The sequence below is a fragment of the Oreochromis aureus genome, linkage group 23, assembly GCF_013358895.1.
Source record: "Oreochromis aureus strain Israel breed Guangdong linkage group 23, ZZ_aureus, whole genome shotgun sequence".
In the NCBI taxonomy this organism is placed as follows: Eukaryota; Metazoa; Chordata; class Actinopteri; order Cichliformes; family Cichlidae; genus Oreochromis; species Oreochromis aureus.
Window position 1 is genome coordinate 42,004,842 of NC_052963.1, and position 27,241 is coordinate 42,032,082.

General features: G+C 40.6%; 1 protein-coding gene and 1 long non-coding RNA gene across 2 annotated transcripts in view; one reads left to right on the top strand and one right to left on the bottom strand.

The window, feature by feature from the left end:
- The window catches only part of LOC116315026 (BEN domain-containing protein 5-like), a 349,188-nt gene that overhangs the window by 217,545 nt on the left and 104,402 nt on the right, over window positions 1–27,241 (top strand). The window contains exon 6 of the mRNA XM_039607494.1: window positions 1,945–1,984. Within this exon, the coding sequence (XP_039463428.1) occupies window positions 1,945–1,984 (40 nt within the window). The remainder of the gene's footprint in view (window positions 1–1,944; window positions 1,985–27,241) is intronic.
- Window positions 2,723–15,470, bottom strand: LOC120436480. The gene is made up of 3 exons (XR_005610476.1): window positions 15,353–15,470; window positions 3,420–3,487; window positions 2,723–3,157 (listed from the first exon to the last, which is right to left on the bottom strand). It is a non-coding gene; the product is annotated as an uncharacterized LOC120436480 (long non-coding RNA).

A 27,241-nucleotide genomic window follows, 5' to 3' on the forward strand; every position in this document is an offset into this window, starting at 1 on the left:
GACATGTTGGCCCTGAGTCAGTCTGTGCCAGTGAGCACAACTCATCTGCAGCGCGTCTTTTTGTAATGAGGGACTCGACGCAACTGGTTGCCAACTGTCTGTACTGTGGTTATACTCCAATTTAAAAGCAAGATTGTTAAGCACCTGTTTTATGTTGCAGTTAAATAACCGTCCTGCAGCAACTACATCAATACTTATGGAGGTTCTGAATGTAATTGGTTAATATGAATGTCAATTTCTGCCTATGTAGACGGCACTAGATTTGCGATTTTCACTTATTTATCAGTTAATTGCAGCGTTATCACAAACCGATTGCATGAAATTGCCAGTTTGACCCCATTCAGTTGCAGACTGACTCGGTCTTATTGCTGTTTTATTGTCGTCTCAATGCATCAAAGTTGCTTTGAAAATGGAAACTGGCTGCGAGTGGTCACAGATCTGATCCCCGTCTTCAACGCAATCACGAGGAAATGAGATTGCAATTTCACTTCACACAGTTGCAATAATTTTAGTCATGTCGCGGTCTCTCCATCCTCCATCTTTCCTTGTATGACTGTATCATTAGAAACTCTTTATTTTTTTAAATATAGCACATTTAAATATTTTTTTAAATATTTAGCACAACCTTATTACAAACCACTGCTGCCTACATTTTGTCTACATAAAATTTCTCAAAGCACATTCTCATCGTTATCTTCATCCCACCACTTGTATCTCATGAACATTTTGGGTAAATTTTATAGAATTAAAACACTGAGTAGTGTGACTCGCTGCATTCTTGATTGTCATTACAGTGGCAGATGAAATGCATCTAAAATCATTCCACTGGTGCACTCAGTGGACCTCTTTCCACTTGTATTGTATATTATAAGTCACTCCGAGTAAGAACATCTGCTAAATACTAAAATAAGTGTTTAGTAGGCCTATCAGAGAGTTCCACTCCAGGCAGTGCTGTATTTGAAGAGAGAAGGACTCCAAGTATGTTGAGAGTCTCTTTGCTTATCCCTCTTAGCAACTGGTTAGTGTGGTGCTTGAATATTAATGATGTCTAAACCCAAAAGCTTGCGTTGACTGTGACCTAGCCATACCGTCTCTCTCACTCTCTCATGCACGTTTATGCATACACACAAATGCGTTTTGTGTGTGTGTGTGTGTGTGTGTGTGTGTGTGTGTGTGTGTGTGTGTGTGTGTGTGTGTGCATACTTTCCTAAAATGTGAAGATCTTCTTTCCCGTGGGGACTAGTGGATGAGGAGGGCTGAGGTGTTGATTACTGCAGTGCTTGACAGTCAAGTGTACATGTCTGTGATTGTGTGTGTGTGTGTGTGTGTGTGTGTGTGTGTGTGTGTGTGTGTGTGTGTGTGTGTGTGTGTGTGTGTGTGTGTGTGTGTGTTTAGGAAGCCAGCAGGTTAAAGAGAGGGGTAGCCAGCTAGCACCCCCCTAATACTCCTTCTCAGCTGCCGAAGACATCAAGTGTAAAATTGCGCACTCTTTGAAACGCACTCCATCGAAACCGAGAGATCACACTTCCACGTGCACCCACTCACACACGTGCACACACAGCTTTGGGAAACAAGTTTGAAAAAAAGACAAGTTTGGTTTTGCAAACTTGTAGATTGCAAATAGACTGCAAACTCAAAAATGGTTTGAGTAGTGTCTCAAACCATTTTTGAGACATCACCGTACTCTTAAAATACAACTACAAAAACAGCCGTGCCACACATGTTAACAAACGTCGATACAGAATTACCCACAGAGCTTCAAAAAAATGACAAATAATAACTTTAGTAAATAATCTTATTTTACCATCAACTGCGAAAGCTGTTAAACTCTGCAAACTAATTTGGCAAATTTGAGCATCTCTGCAGGGTTTATAAATGAGACCCAATAATGTGATTGATTATTTCGTGACATTTGACTTCTTTTATTCTCTCCTTTTCTTCCAGCAACAAAGGCGTCTAGACCTGTTAACCATCACCAACTCTGGTAGGTGCCTGAATTTCTGTGCTTGGATTTCATTGTCACCCACAATCCAACCACCGCAGGACAAAAAACACAACACTAAAAGCATTCTCTGATGCACACTCAGTATTTTATCTGTTTCATAATCTGGTTTGATATTGACTTTTCCCCAAAAAAACATAATAAAGCAAAAATATTTCACTCTTATCCCACTATAACTGCTAAAATGGTTACTGCTTGAACAGCTGGGCAGTTGAAACGCAGCGATAAAACTGTTTGTGCTGTCAAAAACTGTGCTGCAGAACCACTGCTGATTTGATGGCTGCTTGTCAGTTATTTGAGTGTGTGTTAAGGGATCCTGTCTCATGGTGTGATGATTTAAATGTCCAGTAACTAAAGCTTTCCACCTTGGGATTAAATGGAAGTCATGATTTCAGCTGTAGTGAGAGCAGCCATGAGGGCAAGCATGTTCCCTAAACAGATCTTCAGAGTATATAAAAGCATGTTTCTGTGTGTGTGTCTGTGTGTGCCTGTGTGTGTGTGTTGTCATTTTAAATGTCTAGCAGAATCGTTTAACATGTTTTATTGTTCAAAAATTATATTCTCACATTCTGCACACTTTTGCCTCTATCTAAAATACTGCACTTCACACCCTATCTCTTTAAAGCCCCCATCATGAAAAGCACTGTCTGCTGTGATTTTTCAGCTTGCACAGAGAAAACAAGACCAAAAAAACACTGGTTATGCACCACAACCCAGGGTCCTGAATGTAATGACAGCCTTAGAAAAGATGCCAGTTACTAACATTTGAAGCACAATCAGATCCAGAGCAACAGACTTGTGCAGAAGTTTCTACATAGTTACAACTTATATTTGGATGTGTAATGTCAGAAAAATAAAAAAGTCAGGTAAGTTATTTTGCACTGAAGCATAAAATGTGACCCACACCCATTCCCTCTTTACTGGTCTGTTCTCCAAGTTTATACAGTTTCTGTATGCCACCCAGTATTATGACATTTATTAGTAATAATAATGTAAAAGGAAACAAATCTAAGCAGGATATGAGTCATACAAATCCATCCTTCCATTCTCTTCCAATTATCTTTATCAGGGTAGCAGGGGGCCTGGAACTTATCCCAGTTACCAAGGGGTGAGACGCGGGGTACACGCTGGACAGGTCACCAGTCAGAGGCAGGGCTAAAACAGAAAGACAGACGACCATTTACACTCACATTCACACCTATGGGAAATTTAGAATCACCAGTTAACTTAACCCCATTAATTAGTGGAGTCTGTCAATCCTATCTCCTGACTTGCGTACGAGACCCACTCCACCCTTTTCCAGCTGAGAATCACTGTATAACAAATGTATACGTAATAAACTAAAATCCTAATTCTGATGAGTGAAAACAGTGTCCATCAAAATGCTGCAGAAATAGACAGTTTGCACACATCTTACCTGCTCACTTTCCACCTTGCTTCTTTACTTCCTGTCTTCCTGTGTTCACACTTCTGCTTTGCCCATACCTGAGACATTTTAAACATAGACTTAGCAGAAGCAGCTCTGGTGAGTAAATAAAAGTGGCAGACTGAGAGGCAGTGGGAAATACTCTGTGTATGTTGCATGTTTGGGTTGTCTTGTATATCCCTGTAACTCTGGTTAATGTCTAAAATCCTTGTAGAAACATCAACTACAATGATTCTCATGCACTCCTCCTCCTCCTTAGTGCACATCCCTGAAACAAATATGCACAAATAAACATTGTACAACATTGTAGATTGTACTGGCGCTGATAATATACAGACAACCAGGAGCAAGCAACTTTAAAATACAAACGTTTTAATATATTCATTATGTAAATGCTGACTTTCATTCAATAGTAGCTTTTAAATTGAGTAGGTGAAAAACAGGATTTTTGTTGCTCATCTGAAAATTTCAGCATCTAATAAGAATTTAACATTTTCTGTCAGTTTCTCTTTGAGAGAATAATTTGTTTGTGAACAGTTTGTTACTGGATTTCGTCTCCTTTTCAGCTGACACGAGGCACACAATGTGCGTACGTTTTCTCCAAACTAGTTTGATTTACATCCACCATGTAGCTCAAACTCATAACATGTGGTTATGCACACATATGGTGCTCCAAGTTTGACTCGATGTGGAAACGTATCACAAAGTAGTTGCGATGTTAGAAATCTATGCCAGTCTCTCAGAGAGGCAGCTGTGTGAACGAGGGATTTACTCAGATGGAGAGCAAGGGGGGAAAAAATTCGAAAAACGGGGGAGGAGAAACAGATGGTGACGGCATGAGAATACAGAGACCCATATGTCTAAGGTATCTGGATGATCTAATATGCTTTGATTAGAATAATGCATATGTGAAGCTCATGGAGACCCGGTTAATTTAGCAGGTTTGCTTTGCAGCTGTTGCTCAGGCCTTGAGTTTAGGCGCAACCCACCCATGGCTTTCACTGTTTGACAGAGAGCAGCCGCACAGAAAGAAAAGGTGGGGAAATTGAGGAAGAGTGTAAGAAAGATTTTAGAGCATCACTTTGCGTGGTCGAGTGAGAGAGAAAGGCATCACGCGCCGTCCGGACATTTACTGTTTAGAACTGAGATGTGATATATCACATCAAAAACACATTTGATTAAATGCAGTGCTAGACGCTGTCAGCGTATTCACAAATGCATTTCATCCCACTATCGTGTCTCAAAAGGATGTATACATTTCCATGTACATTGGTTTGTAGTGAATGAATGTGGCCCGCTTTGAAAAATATCAGAGCAAGGCAGGTAAGGAAAAAAATCTGTCTTGGAATATATTTTTTTATGGATGGTTTATGATTTACCTCAGTTTGTGCAAAAAAGAGAGAACCATTGATTCTTCAACACTGTCGTCCTCTTTTTCATCTTCAGTAAACGCCGGTCATTTCAGGTCTTGTTCTTGTCTCATCTGCCTTTTGAGCACAGCTATTCACAGGCTTTAGTCAGGCCCCTGAAAGAATTCTGGTTAACTGTTTTGTTTTGTGCAAGCTTCTGGTCAGAGGTGAAAAGGATCTTCAGCTTTTGTTGTTATGAAACATAGAACAGCTTCTTGAAGCATGTTGTTACCTTCAAATATCACCTCTAAAAATGGGAAGATGTTTGCAGAGTGGCTTTCTCTCTGTCTTTTTGTCCTAATGATAACAGTGTATGTGTTACTACCGTGGGTGAAAGTGAGCAAAAACAACAGCGTTTTTAAAGGGAAGCACTGCTCAGCAAGTGGCGTTTGATAGCCTAAATCTTTAATCCTCAGGTGTGATGTCCTTATGTTAACTGCGGTGGATCTTAGGTTATCTGGTTAACCAGGTATCTGGTATCAAAAAACTAAATTGTAGTACAATCATTGTGTTTTTCGAATGGTATGAAAATGATAGGCTGTTTAGTGTAAGCTATACTTGTTATTTAGCACTATTGTTGTCCAGTTGGAGTCCATGTTGGACTGGTGCAGAGCAGGCAGTGGTCTTCATGGCCACTCTCAGGGCCCCAGTATACCCACTGCTTTGATTGCTTTGCACTCCACGATCCATCACCACAGCACTTATATTAGCGCCTGTGGCACAAGAAGAAGTCAAAACAGGAGGGGTTTTTGTTTTCCAGAAAGTCTCATCTTTCCAAACTGTTGGAACGTCTTCCACTGTATAATCTTTGAATCTCTGACTTCCTGTACTGATATGTCATTGAAATGGTGAAAAAAACTGAGTCAGTTGTACACTCGTGTCTTAAACTTGGATGTGGCTACAGCATGTGCGCTTCTCGAGAGGTGCGCAACCTGATGAACTGCCACCAGAGGGGTATTGTGTTTGTGCCAGCAGAAGTGATGTCACTTTCTCGTATAGTGCTATTCACCAGGGGGAGAACGTTGAGCATAATGGGGCCTTTGGATTATCAAACTGTAGTGCAGGCCATGGTGATGAGGGGGGGGAATAACCATGTGAAAAATGTGAAAAAAATAGGTGTTAATTAGTGAAATTGCATTGATGATATGCACCTTTTTTTAATAGTTAAATTCAACACAGATCCTTTTTTTTATTGTTAATGTTTGATAAAAAACTGTCAACTTTTTTTCTTCTTCTGGAGTGGGACATGTCAGAAAAACTGTGAAAACCACTGAGTGAGATCAACAGTAGCAGTTGTCAGTTTAAATTTAGGCTGATGCTGCTGTTTAGTTTTACTTGTCGAATCCTGCATTCACACTGGCTAAGGGCAGGAACACAGTTATGATAGCACACATACAGTAACATCTGTTTACATCTCGTTACATTAAATTGTCTAAATCAACAAAGAGTAGTAAACCTAAGAAACACAAAGAAAATAACTCTACTACATGATTTATTTTGAAGTGTTTCTTTTCCTTGTGCTGCACTGCCACGCCCGTTCTTAGAGTTCTCCCACGTGTTAAGTCCCACTTTTACACCTGGTTAATACTGCAGTGACTCTCTAATTGTCTTACAAAGTCCAAACATCAATGTTGGGATTTTAAGATGTTGGCACTTTGAAGAAAACCTGAACATTATGCCAAGTAGATTTATGACCACCTCTTTCTGTTTCACATTCTGAGATCTGTTCAGAGATTTGTATCATCGTTCTAGCAATGATCACTGTCAGTAACCCTATTTGTGCTTGGGTATGACTCAGCACACCTTTGTATCATAAGTAGATATGAGTGAGTCACAGCACTCTCGTGACCAAACATTTCCTACCTGTTTGGGTAATTGTGCTATCATAGCTCTTAGCTTCTGATAGTCAAAATGGAAACTTGGGTAACATTGATTTTTATTTCCATTTTAAAAAAAGGTTTGAATAATATGACATGAAAAATGATGTACCAAGAGTTTCATTTTATATCCGTAGGAGCGTAATGGAAATATTCATTAGTGATTTTTTAGGGCTTGGATATTGCTGATTACTCATGTGTGAGGTCAGACACAAATTTTGGTTTTTCTTTTCTTTGGTTCCTTCAGAGGTTGACCTAAATGGAAAGCAGAACAGTTTTCTGCTGTTTTGGAACTGCAAACATTAACAAAGCATAAAAAAAAGAGAAATCCCAAAATTATTACAAAACACAAGAATAAATTCAGATGAACAGAGGAGCACAACGGACAAAGGAAAAGAGGAAGACACTTAGTAATCAAGATGCTCAGCAAGACAGGAAGTAAGAACATCAAGTAAATACCAAAACAAGAAGATCCACACTAACTAAACATAATACAGGGACAGTAGGAAACAGGAGCACAAAGAAGAAATGCAAACATGGAAACACTGGGGAGACTAGAGTAATAATAAAATCAAGAAGGCAAAGTCATGAACCAAAAGTCCAGGACTGTGACAATATTTTTCTTCTTCCAACCTGTTGCATAGAAGAGGGTAACAGTCCTTTATTTCCTTCCGTTTCTTCTATTGCAATTTATTTCAATTACTACATCGAGGCGCTATCAGTTAACAGGCAGAGTTGTAAACTACTACACTTTGGAGCCGGTATGTGACACAAATCCCTTTGGGGTTGGATTAGGAAGCGCATCCAGAGTAAAAGTCTGGCATGTCAAACATGTGGCTCCACATATTTGAATGCTTTAACACAATTTCATTTTTTTGATTTGTTTACCACTATGCAGCTTAAAGTTTTAGTTCTACATGACGACCTAAAGGTCTGTATCAGACAGCACTGCCTAATAACTGCTGGGCAACGTGTTTTTTTATCGCTATAAAATGTTTTCTGTTGCCACATAGTTAATCTAAGGCGATAACGAGGTGTCCTGTTAAAATGACACTTGCTTATTTAATTTACATTAAAGCTGCTTGAAACTCGCCACCTCCTTCTTAGGTCTAGCTTACAGTAATGTGCACAGCAGGAGTGCCTTCCTTCAGGGTTTAGTCTACACCCACAGAGGGACCCTCTACAGACTGAAATAGCTTTCAATTATTTCTTACTGAAAGGATTCCTTCTCTGACCAGTGTAGAGCTCAGTGTGCTGTGTAAATTAATGCAGGTCATTATTCAGGTTGTTGTTATGAGTGGCCTTGAAGGGAAGTCTATTATATCCTTAACTTGGCAGACATATTTTATCATGCCCTGCTGCTTATTACTATTCACAGTAGGTGAGCAGATGTGCACATTTACACACACACACACACACACTGTGGATGTGGTGAAGGTTATTATGATGGCTGTATGAAGAGCAAGTGAAGCTTTCAGATGAGTGATTCTGATAGGGAAACACAGGCAGGACACTCTCTCCTTCCCCCTGCAGATTAAAGGAGTTTCCGCTCCTTTGCTCCTTTTCTCCTCGTCCACCAACCACCTGCCTCCCTGTTTGCCGTTGACGCTTCGTCCTCTGCTCATTTGACTTAACGGCACTCGTTATCTGCAGCTATTTATTAGTAATCTTGTTTTATCACAGTGGCATTGTTGTGAAACATTTGCCCGTTCCTTCTGCATCCTTTTCCTCCTTTCCTTGTGCTTTTATTTACTTTGCCTCATCTTGCTTCATAGCGTGAAGAGGAGGAATCACAGGGTATAAATAAACTAATAGTCTCAAGTGGCTTCATAACGTACTGTGTGTAAAGGAAAAGAAAAAAGAAAAGAAAAGATTTGATGAGGATTCTGCCCCTGCCGCTCTGTTAGCTTCTGTCTCTAATGATGTTCATTAGCCACTCTGAAGAGTGACTCACACTAAAACACATATTCACACATAATAAATAAATCTAACAGAGAGCTAAAGCGACACCGCAGCTTCCAGGTTCTGTCCCGAAAGTAAGAAAATCTCATTCAAAGTGCCTCTGACGGCATGTTCATATATTTACATGAATAATAGATTTTTTTTTAAATGATCTAATATAGTATATTCAATATTTATGTCTGCACTGGGCTTCAATAAACAGTCCTTCCTATTCTGGAAGCCCCCAAACTGATGTTAGCAGACTACACGTCACAGCCCGACAGAGCGGAGGAGTTGCAGCCCTTCTTTTTTAGACCCTGGAGATTAACACTAAAAAGTTTCAGTGATCAAAGTACCTTCTCTACCACTCTTTTAGTGGAGCTTTATGTCTTTCTGTGCTCACAAAGAAATCCTCCTTAACTTGTGGATGACGTGGCGTCTTAGACTGTAAACCCCGGGACTTCAGAAAGACCACTGCAAGAAATGCTGACTGAGAGATTGTATTGATTAGCGAATAGCTCGTTAGTCGTTTCTGAGGCTACCCTGACAAAAGCCTGCTCGAGTGTATATATATACTTTATATGGTGTATTCAGGTCCTATATACAGATATTTAGGAAAGCCCAAACAAAACACTCAGTATCTGATGCCTCCATCTTTCTCATTTCACACACACTCCCACACACAGACCCACTCAAACCTCACTCGGCCTTCTTTAATTGGACACTTGAGCGGCGCACAACTGCATCTGGCTCCTGTTGAACACAGCCTGACATTTCAGACTGCTGACCTTTCCAGCCCCACCACAACTAAATAATGATTAGTCCTGGCAACTGTTCCACCACAGCAGCAGCCAGGTACGTACACACACATTAATGCATAACGCACACACACACACACACACAGGCACAACAGCAGCAACACCTGCATTAAAGGCTTTGTCTTTTCACAGTGAGAAAATGGGGTGCAGGCATTGATTTGAGAGGCCATTGTCATTCTTTTGGCTTATCGATTAGATTGTCCTTTTCCATATCTGCAGTCAGCACCCAATAATGTGTTGTTCTAAATTAACTCTGCTTGCCTCTGTTTAGTTTCTCCTTTCCCCTTTATGCACTCTCAGCATTACAGTGGAAAAAAGGTCAATCATATTCATGAGATCTGGGCCGATTTGAGAGGAGGGTGTCTGAGTGCGTGCGCGTTCTCGTGCGCACGCTTTTGGGTTTGTGCACAGAAGCGTGCAGCATGTGTGTCTAACGCAATGAGGCAGCGTGGAGATAATAGGCAGTTCTCAGATCTCTCTTCTGACTTTCTTTTCTTTCAGTCTATCACTTCTCCCTTTGTATCTCCATTTTCCTGCTGTTTCTGTCAGAACAGAATAGAAATGTTCTTCATTAGAGTCCGTCTTTTTACAGATATTCTTTGTGTTCTGTGCTTTGCTTTCACCAGACGAAACCACAGTATATATCTCTTAGGTCAAAGGTCACAGTTTGAACAGTGAGTGTGTGAATCTTTCATTACAGATATGTATAGTTACAGGTCGAATATTGTAGCGTGGGAAGCATTTTAAAAGCAGTGGTATGCGTATGGTGTGTAGTATTAAAATTCTAAATATTTTTGCATCTTGGTTAAAGAGGCACATCATTTTTTACCCTTCAGTCGTAAAAGGCTGATGGGGTACTGACGTCACCCCGCTGGGCGGACGCCGTCCGAACAAGATGACGTAGGAGCTTCAAATTGGTACCACAGATGTGTCGGCTAAAAATCTCGGAAAAGTTTGAATCTCAGTGACCTCGACCTGAAGGTCAGGGTCAAAGGTCAAGTTTTATGAAAATCTTGTCAATGTGATAACTCGAGAAGGAAGTGACCCAGGATTCTCAAATTGATACCGTAGTTGTGTCTAATAAAAATCTCAGACAAGTTTGAATCTCGGTGACCTCGACCTGAAGGTCAGAGTAAGTTTTCTGAAAATGCTGTGAATGTAATGACTTGAGAACAAGGTGATGTAGGATTTTGAAATTGATACGATGGGTGTGTCTATTTGTGTCTATTAGGAGGCCGACGAGTTAATACTGGCAGTTGCTAGTATTAACTTTGTTGTTTAGATAATATGTAAAGGACGTAGAGCATGGATGTCAAACTCATTTAATTATCTTGCTCTTAAGTAGACCAGTGAAACTCCTCTTTCTGTCAATGATGTCTTAACATAAGTGCAGTGTGAACATTATGTCTCTGTTTTTATACATAATAAATAATTAAATGCTGTTGTAATAACTTAACGAAATCTGTCGACACTTTGGGCTCATATTGTGAGAAAGAAATTACAGAAAATGTAATTTTTTTATTTTGTTTGTTTGTTTTTGTTTTTTAACTGTTGGCCTACTTTTTAAAAAATCCAACATTATTGAAAAAACAGCTCATTTAATTATTTTACTTTTACTTAATTATGTTGGTGTAGTATGAATATCCATATGGGAGATTTTTGTCAGTAGGAAAATGCTGTAAAATGTATAAAAAATACAGTTTATGTCCTCCTTCACATTTCCCAAAGCTGTCCAGTGGGCCGGATTGTAGTCTGTGCTCGGCTGATTCGGGCCCCCAGCCCTTATGTTTGACACCCCTAACTTAGAAGATTCAAACAAATTCATCTTATACCAATTTCAGACACAAAGCTGCTGCTCTTTCCTACATGTCAAGTTATAAAGCCCTGAAGATTGCACATAACAAAAAAAAAGTTGATTCTGTAACTTACTGTTAATATAGGTTATCCTGCTATGAACTGCAGAATAAGCATTATATTCTTTAAACAGGAGGAAATGATACTCTACAGTTCTAAGGTGGAAATGCCCAGCCACGTAATTGACTGCTTCTTTTGCTTACAAAAACATAAACAGACATGTTAAGGTTCCTCAGCTTAAAAACGTAACCTATAAATTCCCTGTATTGTTTTCCACAGACACGTACAGTCTTTACAGTGTCTCAGTATTTGAATAACGCTTCAGAAAACACCAGAACACGTTGTCGGTTTCTTTAAACTAAACTGTCTCCTGCGTGAGCTTGGGGTCAGCAAAGTATTTTTCCTGTCATTCGTACGATACAGCAGCCTGACCTTCTTCTTTATTGAACAGATAAAAGTCTCTGACAGAACAATGCAGTGATGCATTGTGAAGTCATGTCCTTGTTGTGGTGTTTCATTTAGTTTGAATCTGATGTACTTTTCATGGCCTTCATGAAAATTGCATCTGTTGAGTTGAGCCACAGTATTAGTGTCCAAAGAGTGTCTCTAAAACCTGTGACATCCTCGCTTTGTGAAATACGAAAGAGATTATTATTTTAAGTTTATGTTGATACAATTTCTGATTTACTTTAATGAAAAGATGTTTGTGCCAGAACAGTAATCTTTCCGTCTTTAATCTTGCAGGAAAAAAATAATTGAAGTTAACCCGCTCGTGTGTACCAGTTTCTTTTCGCTCGGCTGTAGACTTTCATCAGCTGAGCTTTATCTGTCAGACCAAATTCCCCTTTGAGTTGGGCTCAAACATAAGAAATCTGCATTTATTTGTGACGTTTTTCTTTTCATTTACTTCCATCTTTTCATAGCCACACATCCCAGAGCTTAGAAGCAACAAAGCAATTACACTTTTGTCTTTAGCACCTTTTAGCCAAGCTCACTCTGTTTCTCTGAAATGTTAATTAGGTCTCCTTTTTTTTTCTCCAGTTGGTAACACTGTTACACTGCGAAGCTATTATGCTGTATGATGTGTTGGTCTAAATACTTCTGAGCTACTTACACATTGTCGCCCTATCACCTGGTCCACCTACTGTAGTCTGTAGCAGCTTCCACACTGAGAATAGTCTTTTTTGCTGACTTCAGAGGAGGAAGCAGCATTTCCAGCCAGCCTGGATTTACTGAGAAAAGGTGAAAAAAGAACTGTGGAACAACCTGTGTGTGACCTCCTGGTTCCTGGTGTACAAACCTGCGCTGATCAAGTGTCTCGATGAGTACAAGCTTGACTGACTTTCAGATTGTCAAGCTGCAGAGATTTTGTTTTCAGTGGATTGGAAGTATGATTTTACACTTAGAGGGAAAAAAGGAGGAAAGAAAAAGTAGAAAAAAAGGAACCAGATTATTTATATTAAAAAAATACTATCTGGCTTTTGTGTAAATGAGCAGCTGTGAAAACAACACCTCCTATTACTGCCCTAATTTTATCCTTTCTCTGTGAATTTGCATATTTTATCTCCCTTCTCTTTATTATGGGGGACCTATGCTTCCATTTTGATGTGGTTTAAGAAACAAACAGCGAAGTAGATGAAGGACGGGTGGGAGGAAAGAAGAGGGCTGCGCTGGCCGCCTCATATTGAGTATTTTCCAGTTGATTTTGTTGAAGGCTTCTCAGCAGCGTAGCTAAATAAGCAGCAGCATGCTAATGAATGGAGAACGAGTGTGATAATTTACCAGACAAAGAATGGAGGACTGAGAGAGAGAGGAGCCAGAGGCAGGGAGAGAGTTAGGGGCAGCACAATATTGAAAATATTTTGAAATTGTTTGTCATCAAACAATTATTTAACACCTGTTTCTATATAGCCCATATGCCGGGAGGTTCTTTTTCTCAAGCTTATCCTGATAATGCTTAGAATAAATATTCGCTGTGTTACAAATACAGTAATTTCATGCACTGTACCCACAGCCAACCATGTGTTTCATGTTTTTGCATACAGAAAAGGGGAGAGAGATGGGGGGTGGGGGTGTCGGGGCTAAACTCAGAGGACACTAAAATGACAACATAGAAGCACAGACTCTGTCCTCTTTCTAAAAGGACGATGTGACGAAGGCAGTAAACAGTCTGTGAACAGGCTGTGGGCTCTGAGATTATTTCTTTGTCACCAGCAGACCCACCAGTGTTGCTGAGCACTGCTGTGGAGCAAATCCTCCTAGAGAGGACTGATTGGATTTTTGTTCCAGGGAGCCTTTTGTGTTAGCAGCATAGGGACTAGATAATAGAGGTTGATGCCATTCTGTCTCTGTGTTATGGCTGGTGGAGTGAGTTTTTGCACTCTGTGTGTGTGTGTGTGTGCGCGTGTGTGTCTTTAGAGGACCTTGTCTCTCTAAACAACTACTATATTACTTTTTCCAACTTATTGCAGTTCTCCTTGCTTTAGAGCTTTCAGGATGATAATTATTCATTTATTCGAGTTACTTTACTTTCTCTTTTAATCTATAGTTTTGACTATGACAAGGCATTAAAAGTACTGCACTGTTAAAGCAGGACATACTGCTGGTATACATACAGTAAACTGCCAAGAGACTCAATGTCTGGTTGAAGGTCATTTTCAGCCTTAGTCCTTCTGTCAGATCTATGTTTGGAGCATGTGGCACAACGGGTGTGTATGTTGAGTCCCGAATGTATAAATAAAAAAATATACATAATTTATTTCTGTAGGGTAGATTCTTTTTTAATTGCCGCTCCAGACACTGAAGTCATTTCAATCTAGAAAGTTCCTCAGCTCATTATGTGTTTCTGCTGTTCTGTTTGTGTGTGTGTGTGACTTTGTACTGACCTCTGTTGGAGACCAAGGAACTATACAGATAGAGCTTTACTGGCCAATCATAGTCAACAAACCGCTTAAAGCAGACATTCAGGAAGGGAATGGTGATGTTTAGGCTTAATTCTGTGTTTCTTTTTTTGGAAACGTGTTATTTGGAGACTGAATGGTTTTCGTTACAGGAAACATTTTACCATTTGTACCTGACCTGGTTCCTGCTCGGTGGGCTGACTGTAGTGTGCCTGTGTGTTTCAGGCCTTTCAGCGGGTGATTGCCAGATTTGTGTTGACTGTTTTCTCATCCATAAAACTAAATGTGTCTCTCAGCACCGGGAGACAAACAGTGTTTCCCATTGTCACATCAGCTGGCATCCTGCATCTGGACAGCATGACGTGGCTTTCTTTTTCACACTGAAAGCAAGATTCTCAGGAAGTGTGTGTGTGTGTGTGTGTGTGTGTGTGTCCTGGCTGAAGAACAGAGAAAATGCAATGTTATGCTGTTTGTGTTGTCTTTTTGATGTAGAGGAAAGAATTTCTTGGGAAATATCTGACAGGTAGTGACAGGTAGGCATAAAGTAGGGCCAATGTAAATGGACACCACTGCATATAAGTACACAGATTTAAATGTGTTTTGTCACCATTATTTTTTTTAACTGAAACAGGTCCATTTGCATTGCAGATTTAGATATAAATTAAGATGTAAATGGAAGCATAGAAGATAAACTCTGCTGTCCTTTAGAGACTCACAACTCTTTCAGTTGAAATTAGTGCAAGCTCTTAAAAGAAAATAAAGTAATGTGGGGGAAAAAATAAGCAGATTGTTGGCTTTTCAAACACAGCAGCTGCACAACATTAAGCTTAGATTCAGTGTTAACCTGCCCAGGTGTACAGTAAGCTGCAGTGGTCATTTTGTGGAGAGATTTGAGGTCAGTGACCTTGTCTGTCCTTGACTACTGTGTGTGGGCGTGGGTCTGTGGATGGCCAGTTGGTGGTTAAATAAAGGCCGTTAGTTGTCAAAGCTCTTTGGCCCTCATCATGCCCCTGCAACCCCGATCTGATCCCCCACCCATCACCACAGGTCTTCCATCCCCCAGTGAGGAGCGGGCTGCTGGTTGGCCCAGGTTTTATCTGCTATTATCTGTCAGATGTTATGCACCTGTGAGCCTGGCTGCCCCTCTGCATGACGGGCGGCTTTGGTCGCTCGTCCAATCCCAGCGGCTCCCCGCTGTCTGTTACAGCTGCAATGAAAAGTTCTCTGGCTGCCTCCGTCTCTGTCTGACAGCTGCCCTGGAGGAAAGGGTAAGAGAAGCACAGGGAAGAGGAGGAAAAGGGGGGAAAATACCATTAAGATGAGCTGTATTCCCACAGACCAAAGCCTGCCCACCAGCCATGTGCTGCAGCTCACCTGGCTGCCAGATAAGTGGAGATTAGAGGAGAGGAGAAGGTGGAAAAGGTATTAGAGGCATAAGAAAAATTCTCTCTGAAACCCGGGGACAGCCTTGATACTTTTAGGATTTCTTGTGTCGTGCCTGACATTTGATGCCGACGCAGAAAGGGCACAGAGGCAGACAGTCCATGCTGCTATTACACAGATAGGCCAATCTGCACTCTTTCATATATTTCTGCTTGTTTGTTCCCTGTGGTCTATTGTTCGACTTGTTGCTGCAACTGTATAAATTACAGTTTAGCGAGTTTCCTATCTAGTTAGCAGAGAATAACAGTCTGGTGACACTGGCGGGATCAATGCAGGTCCACAGCAGGAGGCAGAGTGGCCCTAATGAACTGAATTGACTGGTGCTGAAATATGATCAGTATTTCTCTGGTGGTCATTATGTTCCTCATGAAGAAGATCAATGTCTCCTGGGTGAATCACTGAGTCTGCACAGCATGAAGGCGAGGCCTGCACTGATACCATTCTAAATACTTAATGAAGGATTTATTCACAATAAGCTTTGCCACCGCATGTGTTTGTGCTCCACACACGTCTTTCTTATTTCTGTCTCGCTTTCAGTCAAAGGTCTGTTTTTCAGGCCCCGCAGCATTAGTAACTGATGTCCTTGTATGAGACTGCGCTGTTCATTTCATGGGCTATCACTTTTTAAATTGGTGAATGCCTTCTTCATGGTTGATTAGTAATTCATGCAGAGCTAATTAAGAGGCATAATAAGAGAAAGCCTGGTGAGATGATTCAAACCAAAATAGGAAAATGGTTTTACCCCGGACAGTAAACAGTTGTGATTGATTGTAGCAGTGCGTTGACCATAAAAGACGTTCATGCCTCTCTGAACCCGTCATCGTGGAACCGCACATCCATATCTTCATTTTGCTTGGGGCTACCCCCATCTTGGAGTTTATTTCCACAAAGTTACCTTAATGATCCCTGGCTGCCTAATGCCTGGCATTGTCACTTTGCTGATTGTGGTGTCTGTATGCTGTGGCTGCCCTGCCAACAATCATCACGCACACACCTGTACCAGCATCTGTCCAACCTGCAGACAGGCACAGGTGTTGCCTTTAGATTGGCTGTCGACGTGCACTAAAGTTACTGCGCACACTTTTTTTCCCATCTTCTGCTCTTTTTTCTCTGTGCGTTTGTGTGTCGCACATGCAAACGCACACACGCGGGGCTGTAAACTTTAACTGTCCGTCCATCTGTCCGTTCGTCTTTGGGAACTCTTTATGATTCCAGGCGCAACACTTCAATGATGACGTGTGTGCCCACAGTCTAATTCCATCATCAGCATCATTACTGCTATTATCCCGTGTCTCCCTTTAATGCAGGCTAATGGATGACCAATAAAGATAGATGAGCCTGGCAGTGTGGAGCTAATAGGCAGGACATGATGTCTGGCTTCTGTCCTGACTCGAGTCTTTAGCCGATCAAATTCCCCCACAGATAAAATATTGCTAAAATATTATCTTGAGTTATTCCTCCGCTTTAATGAATCGCTGTAGCTCCAGCTAATTAGCGTGCCAATAGTTTAGGATAAATCAGAACAGATTTTCTGGGCTTGACTAATTGTTAAAAAAAGGAGCATTATGGATTTATTAAATAAATAGCAACTGTGAATTTATTTTCTAACGGTTAAAACTCAACACACAACAATGAGCACAGAGCATTTCACTTTAAACTGTTTTTATTTAACACCATTTTCGGTGTGTCGAGGTCATTTCAGACCTAGATTAGAGGGCTTCTCGGTGGTAATAGCTTGCAGATATTCCTTGAAGCTCCTCGGCCCATGTATTTCTGTTTATACATAGAAAGAGAAGTTGCATAATCACATAATTATATATGCTAGAGTTTGTTTATTTTGATAAATATCCCAGTCCCGCTCTTTGTCCTTTGTAGTGATAATTTAAACATATTATTTCGTCCTTCTCCAGTCCTCTTACTCTAATAAATTAGAATATTTAAAATTATACAATAATAACTGCTTGGGTGGCTTTAATTTTTTTTTCTTTTGTTCCATATTGTTGCAAAATCCACTAGAAATCGTAGAAAAACAGATCATATGTTAAGTAGTAATCAGTACTGAAGAAACTTCATAATCAGTTAGCGGTTCATTGGGGTAAAAAAGTGGATTTAGTTTGTAGGTTTTATATAAATTGCACACGCCATCCTTACAGACTATACTTATGGTATAAATACTATGTTATCATATTTATTTTTGAATAAAATATTTGTACATAAAAAATGCATTATAGCAAGCAGTTTAATTTTATCAAGGGGCTAAAAAATCTGTAAAGTTGATTAGAGATACCACAGATAATTCAACAATACAGAGCAATGATGGTGAAGTGGAAGACTAGTGAACATAAAAGAGAATATATTCCTTCAATTTCACTGTGTTCATAGATGCAGTGCAGTAAAGTGAAAAATATTTGCCCCCTTCTTGGTTTATTTTTGTGCATATTTGTCACATTTAAGCTTATTTTCTTTAATATTGTTGAATCATGAACACTGACATTAACTGAGGCAAGCAAGGACCTGCAGTTTTTTAGATGTAGTTCTGGGTTCTTTTGTGGCCTCATGGATGAGTAGTTGAGTTATTTTCATTCACCACTGTTTCAAATTTCCTCGATTTGTCGGTAACGACTTTCACCGTGGTTCTCTGAATTCCCAAAACCCTAGAAATGTCTTCGTAACCCCTTCCAGACTGATGGATTTCAGTGACTTTGTTTCTCATCTCTTCTTCAGTTTCTTTAGATCCTGGCACGATTTGTTTCTTTTTGAGATCTTTTAGCCAAGTTCATTTTGTCAGACAGGTTATATTTAAGGGATTTCTTGATTCAACATGTCTGGCAGTAATCAGACCTAAGTGAAATTGGCTTTTAAAAAAGTGTGGTTAATCACAGTTAATCCACGATTTATTCCACAATATATTTCAGTTTACCCCCATGTTTGGGTTCTACCTCTGTCGGCCACACTACCAGACTTGACAGATACAATTTCTTTACAACATGTTGCCAAGTTAGACTGTAAAATACTATCTTTAGTATGAAATGACTTCGTCATCTCATAAGCATTTGATATTAACCTAAAGTATACAGGCACATAGTCTTGCCACAGCCACCCTGGGGCGCCTCTGTCAGTGCGCCCCAGGGTGGCTGTGGCTACAATGTAGCTTGCCATCACCACTGTGTGAATGTGTGTGTGAATGGGTGGATGACTGGTTGTGTAAAGCGCTTTGGGGTCCTTAGGGACTAGTAAAGCGCTGTACAGGCCATTTACCATTTTACCATTTGTCTTTGAAGCATAAACTAACAAATAATAATACTTCTCTCCAAGCTACAAAGTATATATAAACAATTAATATATTTAACTTTACAAAATCTGGAGTTTAAGTTCCAACTGATAAATTATTTTTTCACTCTTAAATTTTAAATATTTTGTACACAGGCTATTGTTAAATGTGTCAGAGTTCCAACTTTGCCTCAGGATATCAGATATCCTCATCTCAGCTGCTGCTTTTATGTATCTGTCATTCACCACTCAGGTATGTCCCGGTAAATATGAAAATCCTGTATACATGTGTCCATCATTACTTATAAACAGCTTTATCATATTTATTATGATTGTAGTTGCTTATTATTGTACTGATAAGGAACTTACCAGATGGACTTCAACTAAACTTGTTTCATACTCTTCACTAAATACTAATTTAAAGGCGGTTTTGAGTTTGGCGTTTGCGTGCAGTGTTTTCTCACAATGCAGTGCACGAAGGAAGCAGAGGAGATTCTCACAGCTGGCAATAATGAAAACAAATTCAAGTTGTTTATCCTCACTGATATCTTCAAATTAAGGTTGTGATAACAGAGCACTACATAAACACAAACTGTTACATTTTGCTCCCTATCAGAGAGGTGCCACTCTCCCTATTACAAGTTAGAGTACAATAAAAGATGATTTTCAAGATGTTATTTCAACCCAGAGCAAAGGAAGATTTAAAGTAAGATCTCATCTTAGTTGAGTATATTTCTCCTAGGCAAAAGTGAGCTCAATAGAATATCAGAATTAGATTTTCACCACTTTCTCGAGCTTCTTAATTTCAACTCCTGAGAAACGGCTTTCCTCTCATCTCAGGCTTATCCCAGTGTAAGATTCTAAAATGCTTTTTTCCCTCCCTCATTGCACTGATCTGTCTGATCTGTATTTGTCTGAAATAATCAACTTTTAAGATAACAGTACAATCCAAAAGCATACTTGATAGACTTATAAATGAGCTTCCATAGTAACAGAAATTTGTCACAGTGATCAAATTCAAGTCGTGTAGTATGCTTCATCTGTTCACACTTCTAAGAACTATATATAAAAAACATTTTTTTATTGATGTATCAGAAATCTAATTATGCTTGTGTGTCATATTTTTTTTTATTACCAATTTAAAGTACACATCTGCTGGAATGGTCTTAATAATATTTATTTTTAAATTTAAATCAAAGATGTAAAACTTCAGTTTTCATTTATCATTCTCACATTTTTTTCAGCAGTATTGACACCAAACAGTTCATCAAATATACATACATTGTGGAAGCCTGTGCTGAAAAGAAAAGAACAAGGGACAATGTTTCCCTGCCTGGAACAGAGTTACTGGGGCCTCGCCCTGGAGCCAGGCAAGCAGGGGTGCGAATACTTGTTTCCCCCTTTTTTTGGTGCACGTACATTTGCCTGCTGGGCAAGCAGTGTTGGGAAGGTTACTTTTAAAATGTATTCCACTACAGAATACTGAATACATGCCCCAAAATGTATTCTGTAACGTATTCCGTTACGTTACTCAATGAGAGTAACGTATTCTGAATACTTTGGAATACTTAATATATTATCATGCTGTTTACAACTACATGAATGTCCTATTGCTGTGATTTATTACTGTTACTGAAGGTCCGCGGCTCCGAAACGTAGTAAAGGGACCTCTGGCTAATACGTCCGGTTCCCTGTCGGGCTGGTAGCCGAAAAATAGCTTTACTTTGTTGTCTGGGTCAACTTTGCTTGCGGGAGACAGAGAGAGGCGTTGAAAGGCTGCTCCAACGGAACTTATTTTTTCCGGAGGAAAACACGAACACAGTGTACAGTTGAGTCTTAATAGCTTACTTACAAATGGGCTCGTCAGGCACTCTTCTTGGCTGCAGTGGTTATTATTATATTTGCATGCTTCCAGCTCCCGTTTTTGCTCCGTGACAGCTCGGACTTTTCCTTTCTCTCCCTCCCTCGCTCACAGACACATAACGGGTATGGTAGTCCATTCTCCCTGCAGCACGGACTACACTGCCCATGAGGCTACATTCTTTAGGGCCATGCCTGTAGCATTCTGCCTTTTAGCTTAGCACAACAACAACAACAAACTAGAAAGCGAAAATTTCAGAAGAAATTTTATGTGTGCCTATGCCGCTGCTAATCACTGTAGTTGCCATTCATACGGCTACAGAGAGCAAAACTCAGAAGAGCAGCCATTCTCCACCATGAACTATGGTAAAAACAAACACCGCTCACGCTTCACAGATAACAGCTTACAGTTTTGTGTAAAGATAAAGTTACTTCGTACAGCGCCGATTTGCAGACGCTGTGCACACAGGTTCATGAGCAGAAGTCCCATTGTACCACGGCAGATCCGACAATGTTTGCATGAACACGCTTTGAAGCATTACGTTATGGACCACTTTTCACACATGGTTGGTGTACCCAAACAGCCGGCTGTAGCTTTTCAACTCACAGCCCGACACACACCCAAAAAACAGCCGAGAGAGCACAGACTACGCCCGAGAGGCGTGATTGCAGGTGCCGCTCAGGTGGGTCCACCTCCCCTGCAGCGGCACTGCAGACCACGCCCCGACACACACATCAAACACGTAAAATAAATATTTATGCACTTTCGCATTCACTTTTTGTTTTGTTATTTTTACACAGTGTTCTGAATGATGAACAATGGTCTACAGCCAATCTTGTGTATTATTATACAAACTTTGGTTGTAAGATTCAGATAACTATTTAATAAAAGCTAAATATTTTATATGAGAGTAAGAAAGAAAAGTATATCTTTGTGTCCACCTTTCTCTGTTAATGCCCTACCTGGCCCCTGGCAAAAGCTTTGCTAGATCCGCCCCTGCACAGTTACCAGCTGTCAGCTAAATAAAAAAAAGGAGCTTGGTGTTTATTTCTCTCAGAAACAGTTCATAACTTCCTTCAACTCATTCATGTCACCTAAAAAAAAGTAAACCTGTTTCTCCATCACCTGTTCAGCTCTGATGATTCAGTAAGGACATCTCCTGGTTTAGACCAGCCCTTTTTTACAGCTGTGGCTCCAGCAAACATCAGCTGATACTAGAAATTAAAATCAAATGAATTCTAACAACAGCTGATCAAGCTTAAACGTGCTGCTGTTATTTAGCGCGATAAACGAGCGAAAAAGCCGATCGTTGATCAGTTTCATGATTGCAACAGGCGAGAGAATGACAGGGGCGCTTCATAACCACAGAACAAATCGTAATATTTTCTCTGAATGTGGGACGATTCCGTTTGTACGGCAACTCTACGAACTAACGCTTATGAATAAAATAAAGTCCAACGTCAGCAACTTAGCGCCACACAGCTGTATACAAACTCCCGTCGTGCTAGCTAGCACGCAGTACGATTGTAAAAAGTCAGCACAATGAAAACAAACTACATCTAAACTCGGTTTATATCTGACCCAAATAGAGTGCAGTCCATAACTTCTTACCTGAAATTCAGTTCACCTCATGCTCCTGCCTTCGGTTTCCAGCATCATCGGCCCATATAAACGAAAAATAAGTCCCATTTCCCTGATCCACGATTGACCTCCGCGTTCTGAAACGCGGGTGTTGAAATGCGTTTCAGCCGCGTCACTATAAGCCAAGCCTGGGTGCTTTTTCAGGAAGGGTCGCTAGCGGCGCTAGCTAGCTAGCCAGCAGTGTTGGGTAAGTTACTTTAAATTAGTAACTTAGTTACATTACTAGTTACTTCTCTAAAAAAGTAACTCAGTTACTTCAAGTTACTCGTTACTTTCAAAGTAACTAGTTACTAGGGAAAGTAACTTTGGTTTTACTCAGAATTCTCTTGTTAATGTGTTGCTTCCGTAACTGGATACCCAACAAGATTGTCAGTCTTCTAGCTTGCTTACTTGCCACAAGTGCACTGTGCCACCTACCAATAGAAAGGAAAAATAATGTGCACATTTCCACGAGAGAAATCACGCCTGGACCGTCGTTGACCGCCGCCATGATTCTAGCCTGCTTTTTACATCCAACACAAAAACTGCAGTCGTGGTGCTTTTGATTGTACTCAGAACTTGGAAATTCTGCCTTCTGAATAGGAAGATGTAGGTAACACCAGACTGCAGATGAGCTGCATACAGAGCTGGACTGGGACAAAACAATCGTCCCGGGCATTTTGACTAGAGACCGGCCCACCATTATAGGAAAAATCATAAAGCCTTTGAATGAAAATAAACACTGTTGTGACAGTGATGTACACTGTTCTGATGGTATATATGTATCAATCTATCAATCGTTTGTTGTAAGACTCGGATAATTATTTTTTTTAAGCGAGACATTTTAAATGAGAATAATAAAGAAAAGTATTTCCTTGTCCCCCCTTTCCTGTTAATGCCCTACCTGGCCCCCTGGCAACACTTTGCTAGACCCGCCCCTGCACAGTTACCAGCTGTCAGCTACTTAGAAAAGGATCCTGGTGTTATTTGTCTCTCAGAAACAGTTCATAACTTCCCTTCAACTCATCCATGTCACCTAAAAGGTAAACCTGTTTCTCCATCACCTGTTCAGCTCTGATGATTCAGTAAGGACATCTCCTGGTTTCATCTGCATGTTTCCCTCTCACCAGATAACCAAACCGATATCATGACCAGCAGCTTTACAGCTGTGGCTCCAGCAAACATCAGCTGATACTAGAAATTAATATTAAATAAATTCTAACAACAGCTGATCAAGCTTAAACTTGCTGCTGTTGTTTAACGCGACATCCGCTGGTTTCCTCTTTCTGGCGCAAAGTGGGCGATAAATAAACAAGAGAGAAAAGCCGATCAGCTGATCATTGATCAGTTTCATGATTGAAGTAGAAACAGGAGAGGAGAGAATGAGAGAAGAAGAGGCAGCTGTGCAGCTTCAGCTTTGTGTCTTTTTCATTGTAGCTGAAGTCCGGGACAAACTGTGTTCCTTTTCACCTCAGTACAAACGCGTAATATTTTCTCTGAATACGAGACGATTCTGTTTTTAGGGGACGGTTGGCAACTCTAATAATTAACCGTATGAACAAAATAAAGTTCAACATCAGTAACATAGCACCCACCCAGCTGTATAGAAACTCCGTCATGCTAGCTAGCACGCAGTACGAAAATGTCAGCATACCGAAAATAAACTCCACCTAAACTTGGTTTATATCTGACTCGATAGACTGCAGGTCATAACTTCTTACCTGAAGTTCAGTTCACCTGACACGCGGACCGGGCGACGCTTGGGTCTCTCCTCTTGCCTCCCTTTTCCTTCATCCACCTGCTGGCTTCCACCACTTGCTAATGTTATTGAATCTGTGGAAGCTCCGCGATATCCACCACACGAAGTAACGAGTAACGAGCCTATCTAAATCCCAGTAACGAGTAACGCGTTCCTGGTTTTGGCATAATAACTAGTTACCGTGCTCGTTACCACAATAATAACGTAGTTACTGTAACGCGTTACTTAATAACGCGTTAGTCCCAACACTGCTAGCCAGCTAGCTATCTGCAACATCGTCAGACAACTTTGCTAATATGGGATGTTTTCACAAAACGAGCAGATATTTGAAGTTTACACACCTACATTCTCGCCTGAAAATATCTTAAAAGTTTATTTTGTGACCTAGAAACACTAATAAAAGACATTTAAAACGAAGAGGTGTCCGCCATTGTTTAACTCGGCAGAGGTGTGCTATGAATTGTGGGATATGGAGTTTTCCGTTACCGTAACTATTCAATGGTTCGCGCAACCTTAAAACTTCCAATGGTTCCTGAAAGCAGAGACGCTGTGTGCGCCATTGATATTGTCGTCATTACGGTAATCCAAATAAGGGTAGACAGGCCGTACCACTCCTGGTATACCACTAGAGAGAGCCAACACACCACAAATGAAGTTTGAAATTTGTTTCAATGGGACCAAAAGATGGAGCCAACACACCACAAATGAAGCCTTCCCATTCATTTCAATGGGCAAAAACTTGCAGTAAAATATTCATATTTAAAAAACTATAGAAGTAATAAACACCAAAAGTCATAGCACACCATTCCTGATTCAGCCGCACAAAATGATATACCATATGTGAAGCTTGTCTCAAAACTGTGGGGCGAGTTACGCAGCAAAATTTTAGGCGGAAAAAGGAAAATAATAATAAGAACTAGAAAGCGAAAATTTCAGAAGAAATTTTATGTGTGCCTATGCCGCTGCTAATCACTGTAGTTTGCCATTCATACGGCTACAGAGAGCAAAACTCAGAAGAGCAGCCATTCTCCACCATGAACTATGGTAAAAACAAACACCGCTCACGCTTCACAGATGACAGCTTACAGTTTTGTGTAAAGATGAAGTTACTTTGTACAGCGCCGATTTGCAGACGCTGTGCACACAGGTTCATGAGCAGAAGTCCCATTGTACCACGGCAGACCCGACAATGTTTGCATGAACACGCTTTGAAGCATTACATTATAGACCACTTTTCACACATGCATTCACTTTTTGTTTTTGTTATTTTTACACAGTGTTCTGAATTATAAACAATGGTCTACAGCCAATCCTGTGTATTATTATACAAACTTTGCTTGTGAGATTCAGATAACTATTTAATAAAAGCTAAATATTTTATATGAGAGTAAGAAAGAAAAGTATATCTTTGTGTCCACCTTTCTCTGTTAATGCCCTAGCTCCCCCCCTAAAAGCTTTGCTAGATCCGCCCCTGCACAGTTACCAGCTGTCAGCTACACAAAAAAGGAGCTTGGTCTTTGTCTCTCAGAAACAACTCATAACTTCCCTTCAACTCATTCATGTCACCTAAAGTGTAAACCTGTTTCTCCATCACCAGTTCAGCTCTGATGATTCAGTAAGGACATCTCCTGATTTCATCTTCATGCTCCAGCAAACATCAGCTGATACTAGAAATTAAAATCAAAAGAATTCTAACAACAGCTGATCAAGCTTAAACGTGCTGCTGTTGTTTAGCGCGATAAATAAGAGCGAACAGCCGATCATTGATCAGTTTCATGATTGACGTTTCAACACGCGAGAGAATGACAGGGAGGCTTCTTAACGACAGAATAAATCATAATGTTTTCTCTGAATGTGGGGCGATTCCGTTTATGCGGCACGGCAACTCTATGAACTAACCCTAATGAATAAAATAAAGTCCAACGTCAGTAACTTAGTGCGCACACAGCTGTATATAAACTCCCGTGGCATTACGATTGTAAAAGGTCAACGAAAATAAATTACACCTAAACTCGGTTTATATCTGACCCAAATAGAGAGCGACCGGTGCTGACACGAGTTTCACCCGCCTCAATATAAGCCAAGCCTGGGTGCTTTTCACGAAGGGTTGCTAGCGGCGCGAGCTAACTATGCTAGCGGCGCTAGCTAGCTAACCGACTATCAGCAACACATAAGAGAACTGCTGCTAAATAAACTACACCTAAACTCGGTTTATATCTGACCCAAATAGAGAGCGACCGGTGCTGACACGAGTTTCACCCGCCTCAATATAAGCCAAGCCTGGGTGCTTTTCACGAAGGGTTGCTAGCGGCGCGAGCTAACTATGCTAGCGGCTAGCTAGCTAGCCGACTATCAGCAACACATAAGAGAACTGCTGCTAAATAAACTACACCTAAACTCGGTTTATATCTGACCCAAATAGAGTGCAGTTCATAACTTCTTACCTGAAATTCAGTTCACCTCACGCTCCTGCCTTCGCTTTCCCTGATCCATGATTGACCACCGCGTTAGCAATCGCCTGCCCGGCCTCATATGTCTCGTTGGCGGCATATCCTTTCTTTCTGTCACACACCGTGGGTAGCTGCCCTCTGTTGTAGCTCCACCACCAAACAACTCAGTTATTTTTTCCACATCCAGCTGTAACTCCGATTCTATGCGAGCATTTGCGAGAGACCGGGAGGTGAAACGACAGAGAGTCCCTCGCTATCCATTTGCAGCCAAGTGCGGCAGCTAGCTAGGTAGCCAGCTAGCTGTCAGGCAGGACCGGCGTAGTCAGAGCACTGTCACTAAATATGGGATGTCTTGATAAAACAAGCAGATATTTGAAGTTTACACACCTACATTCTCGCCTGAAAATATCTTAAAAGCTTATTTTGTGACCTAGAAACACGAATAAAAGACATATAAAACGAAGTGGTGGCCGCCATTGTTCACTCTGTAGAGGCGCTATGAATTGTGGGATATTGAGTTTTCCACCAAGCATTACCGTAACTTTTGAATGATTTGCGCAACCTTAAAAATTCCAATGGCTCCTGAAAGCAGCGACGCTGTGCGCACCGTT